At 39.7% G+C, this 11,356-nt stretch overlaps 1 protein-coding gene across 1 annotated transcript; it reads right to left on the reverse strand.

Moving 5' to 3' along the window:
• Window positions 1-6,031: 6,031 nt before the first annotated feature.
• On the reverse strand, window positions 6,032-10,812 carry LOC120738768 (cytochrome P450 2J2-like). Its single transcript, XM_040040205.1, has 9 exons — window positions 10,565-10,812; window positions 10,078-10,240; window positions 9,414-9,563; window positions 9,147-9,307; window positions 8,885-9,061; window positions 7,852-7,993; window positions 7,537-7,724; window positions 7,312-7,453; window positions 6,032-7,200 (listed from the first exon to the last, which is right to left on the reverse strand). The coding sequence occupies exons 1-9, from the start codon at window positions 10,745-10,747 to the stop codon at window positions 7,025-7,027; spliced, it is 1,482 nt and encodes a 493-aa protein (XP_039896139.1). The 5' UTR covers window positions 10,748-10,812; the 3' UTR covers window positions 6,032-7,024.
• Window positions 10,813-11,356: the final 544 nt, after the last annotated feature.

Raw genomic sequence — 11,356 nt, forward strand, 5'->3', positions numbered from 1 at the left:
ATGAACTCAGTAATGAATAGTTCCACTATTATTGTTGATCACTTCAAAAATTCATTGCGGAATGCTTGACGCTAGTGCTTCCATGAGATTAGTGGGAACATTTCTCCAAGTGGTGATGGCCACACGAAGGGCACCTACTGTCTGAAACTGTTTTCCATTTTTGTACACTTCCCTTGCCATCCATCCCCTTCTATAGCACATTTAAAAGACTAGTGTACATCAAAGTGCTTCACAATAAAACCGCCAAGCGGGTAGAACAATTAACAAATAGTACAGTTACAATTAAAATTACATTACATGGTGTAGTGCAGGCAGAATGAAAGTAGAACTTATATGCTTCAAAAGCTAAGTTGAACAGGTGTGTTTTTAAGCGTGATTTGAATGATTGAATTGATTCCGATGTACGGATATCAACTGGGAGATTATTCCAGAGTCTAGGGGTGGCAATGGCAAAAGCATGGTCACCTCTGGTTTTTAAACGAGGCCTTAGTTGCATTAGAAGCAGTTGGCTGGAGGATCTTAGTGCTCTCTTTGGGTTGTACAGATCAAGGGGATCAGTTAGGTAGCTAGGGGCCACGTTTTTTAGAATTTTAAAAGTGAGCAGAAGGATTTTGAAATCAGTGTGATATTTGACAGGAAGCCAGTGCAAGTTAGGGAGTATGGGGGTGATGTGCTCATGTCTTCTAGAGCCGGTTAAGAGGCCAGCTGCCGCATTTTGGACTGATTGCAGGCGCTGAAGGAGGGAGAGTTGGAGGCCCAGGTAAAGAGTGTTGCAATAGTCCAATCTGCAAGTGATTAAGGCATGGATGAGTTTTTTGAGTTCTTTATGTGGTAAATAGGGGTTAGCTTTGAAAATTTGCCGTGATTGATAAAACCTAGTTTTTACCACAGTGGATTTCTTCTCTAATTTAAAAGAACTATCCAGGAGTACTCAAAGATTTCTGGCAGAAGGAGAGAGGTGGCTGGTGAAAGACCCCAGTGTATTGGTTAGCTGGCCCTGGGGAATGTGGCTATCGAAAATAATCATTTCTGTTTTGCTTTCATTTAAGACAAGATAATTCTGGGATAGCCAATTTTAAACCTCTCACAGACAGTCAAACAAAGGCAAGAGAGGAGATGGGGCATCCAAGTTTAGAGGAAGGTAGATTTGGATATCAACCGCATAGCAGTGGTAGAATATGTTATGTTTTTTAAAGATGAGTCCCAAGGGCAGCATGTACAGGGAGAACAGCGTAGGGCTTAATACGGATCCCTGAGGCACACCACAGTTAACCGGGGCAGAAGAGGAAGAGTATTTCCCCATGGTGACAGAGAAGGATCTGTCTGCTAGATACGATTTAAACCATAAAAGAACTTTGCCTTTAAGGCCAACTACATCTTCCAGCTGTCATGGGTGGGTCTGTGACCCAGCATTTTGAGTTCATTATATATTGTGTATTTCTGTTTTTAGTATGGGGATATGTTAAGTTCTTGTTTTTGCATTAGTTAGAACTTGAGTCTTTGTGTTTTGTCATTTATTGTTTGGGTTAAGCTCATCCACCTCTCTTAAACCCCTAAGTTGTTCAGCCTTAGTTCTGTTTATTGGAGCTCCTCATTTCCCCTTCCCCTGGATCTTAGTCTCATTTGCCCTTTGCGTTCCACGTCTCATGTTGTCAAGCCCATGTTGTTTGGTCTGTCTCATCATGTTTCCTGTTTTATTTTGAAAGAGTCCTCTGTTCTTTGTTCATTGCATTTAGTTTCACTTCCCCTGTCCTGTCATTAGGTTACGTGTGTCAGCTGTGTCCTCATGCGTCTCCACTTCCTCTGATCACCTCATGTGTGTATTTAGTCCTCAGTCTTGCTGTGTTCAGTGTCAGTGTTATCTCCCCTACCCCTTGTCAGAGTTTCCCAGCCATAGTAAGTCATAGTTTGTATGTTGTTTAGTCATAGTCTAAATCTCAGTACAGTCATAGTTTCCCAGTCTATGTTCAGGTTTTCCCTCAGTTACTTTGTTGTTAAGTCCAGTTTTGTGCCCTCGCCTCTGTCTGCTCTTGGGTCCTCTACTCACTCCACACGGTCTGCCCCGGCAGTCCGTGACACCAGCCTTATTAGGAGAATATTATGGTCAGAAGTTAGATCTAATAAAACTTGAGCCACAGGGTGCCCTGAATCAGTGGTTAAAAACTCTCAATAAAGCTGTCTCGGTATTATGACAAGGTTTGAATCCAGATCGAAATTTGTCACTGACACCATTTGTCTCTAGGAAGGACTGTAGTTGCTGGATAACTATATTTTCTAAAAATCTTAGACATGAAGTTAAGTTTACAAATTGGCCTGTAATTTGAAAGAGCGTTGCCGTCAGAGTTGCTTTTATTAATATCAGGTTGCACGACTGCATGTTTGAAGGCAGTCGGAACACAGCCTGATGACAATGAAGAGTTCATTAAAATTGAGATACAGGGTCCAATAGTAGTCAGAGCATCCTTAATGATGCGGGAAGGAAGAATGTCATTTAAAGCTTTGGAAAACTGAAATGGCCTGGACTCTGTCCAGCAACGGAACCACACCCTCAGCGGTGCCGGAGGATATCCAGAACAGGCAACCCAAACTGGCACTTGGAAGGGTTGATGATCAGGCCGTGCGCTGCCAAACGCTGGAAAACCTGGCGCAGATGGGACTCGTGCTGGGTCGCCGAGCAGCTGGCCACCAAAATATCGTCCAGGTAAACAAAAACGAACGGCAGCCCACACAAAACGGAGTCCATCAGCCACTGAAAGGTCTGGGCGGCACCTTTCAGGCCAAACGGCATGCGCAAAAACTCGAACAAGCCGAAGGGGATAACGTCTTCGGCGCACACGGGAACCTGGTGATACCCCCGCGCCAAGTCAATTTTAGAAATAATCGAGGTCCCGGCGAGATTGGCGGAAAAATCCTGAATGTGGGGGATGGGGTAACTGTCATTCTCCGTGGCATTATTTCAACGGCGGAAATCTCCGCATGGCCGCCACCGACCGTCCGATTTGGGCACCATGTGAAGCAGAGAGGCCCATGCACTGTTCGAGCACTGTACAATGCCAAGGCGCTCCATGGCTGCAAACTCTTCCCGAGCGACGGACAGTTTTGCGGGGTCGAGGCGGCGTGCGCACGGGCCCGACCATGGGAATATAATGCTCAACCCCGTGCTTCGTTACCATGCTAGAGAAATTAGGGACAGAGAGCGATGGAAACTCTAAAACAAACGCTGAAAAGCATTACTGGTGGTCACTACATTAGCCCGAATCAGGGGCTCGGCTGCCCGAGTAAAACAGGGTAGCGAAGAAAACGAGAGAGCATCAATTAAACGTCTGTTAGCAACATCGACAAGCAGTCCATGGGCACACAGAAAATCAGCACCTAAGATAGGTACAGAGCTAGCGGCAACAACAACATTCCACTGGAAATCCTGGCCATGAAAACAACCAACCTTTTCCCAAACGTTGTGATGGGAGAGCCATTAGCTGCAATGAGCTGCAGCCCGCAGTTTGCTGCTAGCCTGTCGGCAGCGGTCAGGGGAAGGAGGCTCTTCTGGGAGCCAGAGTCCACGAGAAAACGTCTCCCAGAGCGTGAGTCCTCTATGAAGAGCAGCCTTTCTGTATCTGTATCTTTCTTCTTTATTCCTCTCCCAACTTCAACTGAACACATCGCGCCACAAAACACAGCAACACACTTCCTCAACACTGGTTATGAGTGGAGCCCTCTAGTGGTCCACCACAATATCTTAATTGTGGTTTCTGACAAAAGATTGGCATACTGAATTAAGCTATTAAAGAATTGAAGCTAGCAAAATAGCTCATGTGATGTGCACAGCTTGCTAGTATGAAGAAAATAACAAAGTAATTTGGTAAAGCAAATATATTTATTACACTTTACATTACAGTTTTTAATGAATTACTAGACTGGTATACAAAATGGTCTTAAAAAATCAAATTTTTCAGATGTATATGAATAAAAAATGTTGTAGTTTAACAGATATTTTAAGGTGCCCATCTTGTCTCAAAATCTATTTTGGCTATGTCAAACATATAGTACCACTATCTGCTAGATGCCTTTCTTCAACATTGTCTAGAGCTTTCTAAACTAGATTTAAGAACAAATGAAACTCTGAAACCGTGCCTTGTAGCTTTCACATTGTACATAATATAACTGAGACCTGCAAATCCAGGACTTACAAATAGGGAAATTAGAGAAAGACAGTGGCTTTCAACTGGAACTCACTAAAATAGTTTTCTAGATTAAATATGTATGTGTAAATCCAAATATCACAATTTATTTTTAAAAAGTTAAATAATGACTTTGTAGTACAGTAACGCCAGTCAGTGATCACAAACAAACATCCACAGTACCAGTGCTTGGTGTTGTTATAATATTAAACAATCTTCGTCTGTTTCCTCTTCTTTTGACTGCTCGGTTTAGGGTCAGCACAGGTGATCAGCCGACATCTCACCCTCTCTCGCGAGAAGAGGTTTGGACCAGCCTTGAGGCCGACCTGCAGGAACAGTGTAAAGATTTCACCACAAAGGAGCCAGCAAAGACAAAGAGCCTCCTTGTCTGTTCATTGTCTTCAGACTCTGATTCAGATGAGTAAGCCCTGTGTAACAGGGCCCTGAGTTTGTACAGAGCAGGATCCACCATCAGCAAGAAAGACTAATACTATCTTTAAATCAACCTCTTCATCCAAGGTTGCAATGCTGTAGATAAATCACAGAATATGCTGGAGAATATTCCTCAGTAAGTAATTCTGGATTCATATTAGTAAATTTAGTCAGGAGTAAACATGTGGAACTCAAGATTATGGCAACTAATTTTCTTTTCAATGAATGACACTACCTAATATTCTAATTAATATTATAAAAGCATCAAAATTATAATTTCATGCTTTACAAGTACTACAACTGCTTTTTTTTTTTTTTTTTAAGAAATAGTCATACTTGCTGATGATCATCTAAGTGCATTTGATCACCAGCTTTACCTTCTTAATTCATTTGGAAACACTAAAGATGTTTGAAATTTTCCAAACTGCTTCTGCATTTTAGCTTAATGTTTGTTAAATAACTTATGAGTCACTGCTGTATGTAATGTGTTGTTTTTCATGTGAGGTTGTATTTGCCTAATTTTACAACCTGCTATTAACCAGGTGATTTTTTTTTATTTGCTTTGTTCTCATACCTAAACGGGAAGAAGGTGGACTTTCTTTTTCACAAAATACACATCCTGACAAAGACAATAAGGGGTTCTAATGTCAGCGCGGGACTGAACAAACCTTGCAGAACTGAATTCTACAAATCCAGGACCTAAAGTCAATTTCTTTCAAGTGGAACTCAACTTATAAAATAAACTAGTAACTCAACTTAGCTAGTTTTCTACATTTGTTGTGCATGTGGCAATTCCAGGAAAACAAACAAAATGTCAGTGATGGGTTGAGGGCGGGCTTTGATTACTGTGTCTGACACGCAACCAAAAAAATTCTCTGCCTATCCAAAATACATGAAAAACAATCTTTTCAACAAAATTTTACATAATAACGGGAACAAAATATATTTAAATGATCAAAGTAATCAAAAGGAAAATAGCAGTCAACAAAAAATATGGAAATCCCCATCGCTCGCTTTCCTCAGTACACACAGATGAAAAGGTGCTAATATCAATTACCTGGCACCACCAATATCCGTGTGATCCAACATTCCCTAACTACTGCAATCAACCAACAAACAAAACAACATTGACAACTAATAATAAAAAATACGAATCACATTTCAAGTCATAAATCCTTTTCTCTCAAACACATTCATGGCTCATACATTGCATATGTTAATCTAAATATGACAATTTTTGTATCAAATTTATTGGGGAATTTGATACAATGACTTTGTATAGCACAATAGTCCTTTTCTCTACATGTTAAAATGCTGGCTTTGATACAGGGAACACATATTCTCCCTTGCATAGTTGATGAACTGGAGGCTTTTAGACAACAACTAAATCCATGAAAGCCACCAATAAAATGACAATCATAAGCACGTATGCAATTGTTTTATTTCTTAATGTGTTGATTAATACATTTTAAAACATAAGCAGGAAATAGAAAAGCAGCACTCCTACATTTGAATTAATACCCATAAATACAGGGTCTTCTATATAATCACGTGTAAAAGCAATTTGCAGCATGCCAGGTTATATGAAGATCAGTTAATTTTTTACAAACAAATCTTCCATTTTTTGGTCTAATTTACGAGGTGTGAATTTTTCACTTTTTTGAATTTTTTGAATTTTGCCCTGTCTTCTGTCTATGATCGAATGGGATCTTGTGTTCATAATTACACACAGTTCAAAAGAAATGTCTCATGGAACCAAATATGTGTTTTAGATGCTAAATATTTAAAGAATGATCACGACTAGACCATGAGCCTGGCATCAAAGTGTAGCTTTGTATATTTGATATCAAAGTGTAGTTTTGTGTATTTGACTTGGCAAATTTAAAAAACAAATTGTTACGTAAAATGTCCTTCCTGCCGCAATCACCATCCCTTAATCTCTTAATCACTACACTGTGGCCACTCCAGTTTAAACTATGCTGTTGATGATATTTGTTCTCTAGCTGTATATAAAATAGCTGTTGAACAAAATCAAGGTTTTTGTTATATGGTTGCTGATTTTCCAAAATAGTGGAAGAATCAATGTCAAGAAGTCATTCTTGAGGTAAATTACTTAAGAACCCGACTGAAAGTCAGTGACAGGAGATAGTATAAGGGGTTAGGCACACTGCGACAACTTCTAGACAATTTTTTTAAAAAGGCAGCCAACATCAAAAATAGATTTTTGAATGTTATTAAGAAGCCTGGAGAACTATTCCTCAAGACTACTTAAAGAGAGTTACATTAAGAAAGTTGGGTTTTTTTTCAGTTGCAGGTCAGAATATATATAATAAAAGGTGTTGCTTCTCTTTGGGTTTCTAGTATGCTCATAAAGAAGTTCAGCTTCTTGATCTTTATGTTTGGATAGAATGACATCATCGAGGCACTGCCTGCATCCTGAACTCCTGAGGCGTGTGGGTGAAGCCCAACACACCATCCATGCTGGGCATTTCTCCAGGAATAGGAGTGAAGGTGAAGCGTTGGAGCAGAGATGCAAAGAAAAGGAAGAGCTCCATTTTGGCCAGGGGCTCACCAAGACACATACGTTTACCTGTGGGGTGACAAACAGAAGTATTTGTTTTTGGTGGCACTCATTCTCTAAAATGGGAATTCTGATTATTGTTGCTAAAGAACAAAAAAAAAAAAGTAGATTTAAAATGACCTGCTGCAAATGGCAAGAATGCATCTCTTTTTCGAAACTGGCCCTGTGAATCCAAGAAATGCTCAGGATTGAAGACATCTGGAGTCTCCCACTCATTCTTGTCAAACAGCACGGATGCAAGAATCATAGTCGTAGCTGTGCCCTGAAAATAAGTTTTACAATCTTTTTGATATTAGCTGTTTAGAAATAACCATCTCTGTGTGAGTCAGGTAAATCGTCACTTACCTTAGGAATGAAGTATCCTCCCAGTGTAGTGTCCTTAGTGGCACGTCTCGGGAATCCCAGGGGAGCAATATTTCCAAACCTTTGGACCTCATGGACAACAGCATCAGTGTACGGCAGGTTGGGTCTGTCAGCCAAGGTGGGCAGGCGAGACTGTCCGATCACTCTGTCTATCTCTGCCTGGACTTTCTCTGAAAATGTAAGCACAGTAAGGACTAACACAGACAGTTCACTGCTCATCATGGTTAAACTCTCATCAACAGTCTCAGTCCTTCACTGAAATACATCAATGTTAAGTGTTATTGATTAGACTCTGACCCTGTATCTCTGGGTAGGTCATCATGACTACAAGGGCCCAGCGCAGGGTGGTAGCAGTTGTTTCTGTTCCAGCCTCAAGCAGGTCAAGGGAGGATAACGACAGTGTTTCAAGGTTGAAGCCAGCCTGGGGATCCATTTGTTTCTAATGTAACAAAAAAGTACTGACATTATTCAAAGTGATGAGCTGATTTAGGCTATTTTACATCACCACTAAATATATTATTATTTAACAGCATGTTTTACATTTTCTTGACAAATTGTACTCATAATGAATAAGTTGCCCTAACTTAGTTATTTTAAGTAAGTTTTATGTCATTTTTCACAATTTTTTTACATTTTGGGAACTAATTGGATTTTCCGGTGTACTCTCCAGAAGCATGTTCAGAGTATTCACCTCCATGGCTAATTGAAACTCCTGGTTCATATAAGCATTTAGATATTTTATCAATTTTCAAGTGACACTGATAATAATTCTTTAGGGAATTAAAAGTGGTATTTTGGTGAAGAACTAAACAAATTTCATCAGCAAGTAATGCGCTGAAAAACGTTAGAATCTTTTTTAGTCCAGTTTTTGCTTGTATTACAGTTTGGTGTGTCTGATATACCCATTCTGTTGCTGTTCCTGCATCAAAGTTGCAACTGACAAATCACATTGTTGTGATGTCATAGTGTAGCTTTGCAAACTAGGGATAAAGGGAAAAAAAAATTTATACAATATAGTTAATATATTATCAAGCTGGGCTTGCTGTTTGCCAGTCATATTAGCACTGACTAAGTGTAATGCAGCATTTATGTCTTGACATTTTTTTTCTCACATTATTTCTCACATTAACATAGAAAAAACTTTGTGTGTGTGTGTGTGTTTGTTTTCTTTACAATGATATGTGCTTTAGTTGTAAATATAAATTAAATTTTAAACTATCTATTTTGAGCAGAAACTGCTGGCTTTGTTCACTTTGTTCAAGGATGCAAAAGCATGCAATTCTTGACCTAACAGGATTCATAAGCTTTGTTAGAAATGCCTTCATATTACCTTCTCCATCTCTGACAGATATGTATCAATAAAGTCACGAGGGTCTTCAGGGTTCCAGTCCTCCTGGTGCTTTTCTATTTCCTTCTTTACAAATGCCAAAAGCTCCTTGTAGTTGTTTTGGATAGTCTGATGAGGCCCTGGCAGGTGCTTCATCAAGTCAGGAAAGGCATCAAGGAGCTGTTGATGACGACAGTCTCTCAGAACAGCAATAGACCAACACATCTTATTTTGTTATTACTACAATAGTTTACATAAGGAATACCTGTGCTTGGGCTGAACCAGAAAGCACAATAGCCTCATTGTCCAGCTCCAGAATTTTGCGATAATTTGGATCAGTGTATTCAAAGCGATGCCCAAAGACCACACAGCATATCACATTGCTCACTGAATTTGTTATGGTGTAGTGTGGGTTGAATGGTCTTCCTGTGAAGATGTCAAATTTAACTCACGTCAAGAGAAATCCTGCTATAGAAATGATTTCAGTGCACAACAAACAGCCCAACTGAGTGAATTCCTGAACTCTACTTGCCTTGCTCCTCTTTGAGAGCTTCACAAAGGAAGCTGCACTCCACTTCAATGTACTTCTCCAGTGCCTTCTGGCCCTCTCCAAAGTAACGTAGGTGAGTGTTGGCAAACTTCCTCTGCTTCCTCCACAGGTAGCCATTGCTCAAAGATATGCCTATGACAATATTATATAGAATAACTAACAATTAGTTTCCGCTCAGTTATATTTCTGTTTTTCCCACAAAAAATATGCTGTATTATATATGATGTCCTTTGTAAAATGTTTTCCAACAACAAATGTGACTTCACTTTCATGCTACAGCTGTGTCTACTTTCTGCTTATTTTATGACGGAAAGTTAATAGTATACAATCGTATAATTGTTATACTTTATACTCAAAACATATTTAATAATAATACAAATCTATGCAATAACTAGTAACTACAGTTTCATGTAGTGGAGTAATATTTCAAAGTAATATTTCCCTCCAAAATATGAGTTGTAAAATGCAAATACTTCAGTAAAGTATATTCAGATTGTATTTAATTAGAGATTAGATTTAATTTAATTAGAATACTTGGTTACATCATGAGCCCTTTTTGTCAAAGTGACAGACTGATGACACTTGGTGGTGCGGGTGGGAGGGGGTATGTTTGGCAGTTCCTAGACCTTGATGCCCCTATACTCACCAAGACCCTTATAGATAATATGGAAGAGAGGAAGAACTGGTCGATCAATAAAGCTATCCAGCTGATTAACAAGAGCCTCTTTGACCATCTTGTATCCTGCAACGTACACCATCCTCTCACTGCCTCTCTTCACACTGAACACAGGACCGTACGTCTCAGCCAGCTGCAAGCAGGAAAAATTAGGAGGAGAAATGTTTCACAAACATTTATTTTTTTTTCAAAAGTAATACCTTCAATATGTAGACAATGACAAATATTTCATTAAGAGATTGAAGTTCCCAAATCCCCCACTGAAACTGCTGACACAGTATGAAAGTGTGACAGTGATGACTAAAAATCTTTTAAGTTGCAATATTGTTATTCTGCAGTTGTGATTTCTTTTGCACTTCATGTGGACCACGTTGTTGTGTGTAAGTCAAGCTTCTGCTGGAAAAAATGCATGTGCATACTGTTGCATGCATTACTTTTACATGACTGTTAAGCTCACCTTCATCATTGATTTGAAGTCAACTCCGGTGAAAACATTTCCTAGAAGAGGCAAAGCCCGGGGTCCTGGTGGAAAGTTACGAGGTCTGCGGTTTCTTATCAAATCAAACAAAATCAGCAATACAAAAGCAAGCAACAGCCAACTACTAAAATTCAAACAGTCAAAAAGAGCTTGAAAAACCATGGTGAAAGCATTGATGATCCTTGTGGAGAACCACACTGATTCTGCAGACAGGGCTTTGGTATGTCTGATGTTATTTGGGTGGAACCTGCAGTTCTGGGAAAACAAGCCCCCGTGTCAGGTTACATAACACTGAAAGCTTTGTGTGATAATAAAAGGCTGGAACTTGGACTCCTCGTACTCTCTGCTGATTTTAAGAATGTCTTTTAAATGTTAATACCCAGGTTGATTTGTCAGTGACTAATGGTATATTAAAATATAGATTTTGCTAATTCTATGGCATATTTTACAAACATGATTAGTAGATGTTTCACAGTTTAAAATAAGTTTAATTGTCTTAAAGGAGGGAATAACAATGCTGTTCTAAAAAATGGCTGGTTTAAGATGGAATGAATTGCATATCTGTGGCACTGCCCCAAATTCAGAAGTTAACAACTCAGAGAAAACATAGTTGCTTCATACTTCTGCTCGCCTCTGACAGAGGCGAGGCTGCCGGACACTGGCGCCACCGGGCCCTCTGACCACCACCAGTAGGCAACGGGTGAAGTGTCTTGCCCAAGGACACAACGACCGAGACTGTCTAAGCAGGGGCTCGAACCGGCAACCTTCCGA

Source organism: Simochromis diagramma, unplaced genomic scaffold (assembly GCF_900408965.1).
Source record: "Simochromis diagramma unplaced genomic scaffold, fSimDia1.1 OVJJ01000026.1, whole genome shotgun sequence".
Classification (NCBI taxonomy): Eukaryota; Metazoa; Chordata; class Actinopteri; order Cichliformes; family Cichlidae; genus Simochromis; species Simochromis diagramma.

What these genes read in the sequence shown, in the direction of transcription:
- LOC120738768 (XM_040040205.1), bottom strand. Translation starts at nt 10,747, where the DNA reads ATGGTTTTTCAAGCTCTTTTTGACTGTTTGAATTTTAGTAGTTGGCTG. An exon ending in ACTTCAAATCAATGATGAAG is followed by an intron (nt 10,241 to 10,564) that starts GTGAGCTTAACA and finishes TCCTGCTTGCAG; the next exon opens with CTGGCTGAGACGTACGGTCC. An exon ending in ATCTGTCAGAGATGGAGAAG is followed by an intron (nt 7,994 to 8,884) that starts GTAATATGAAGG and finishes TTGTTACATTAG; the next exon opens with AAACAAATGGATCCCCAGGC.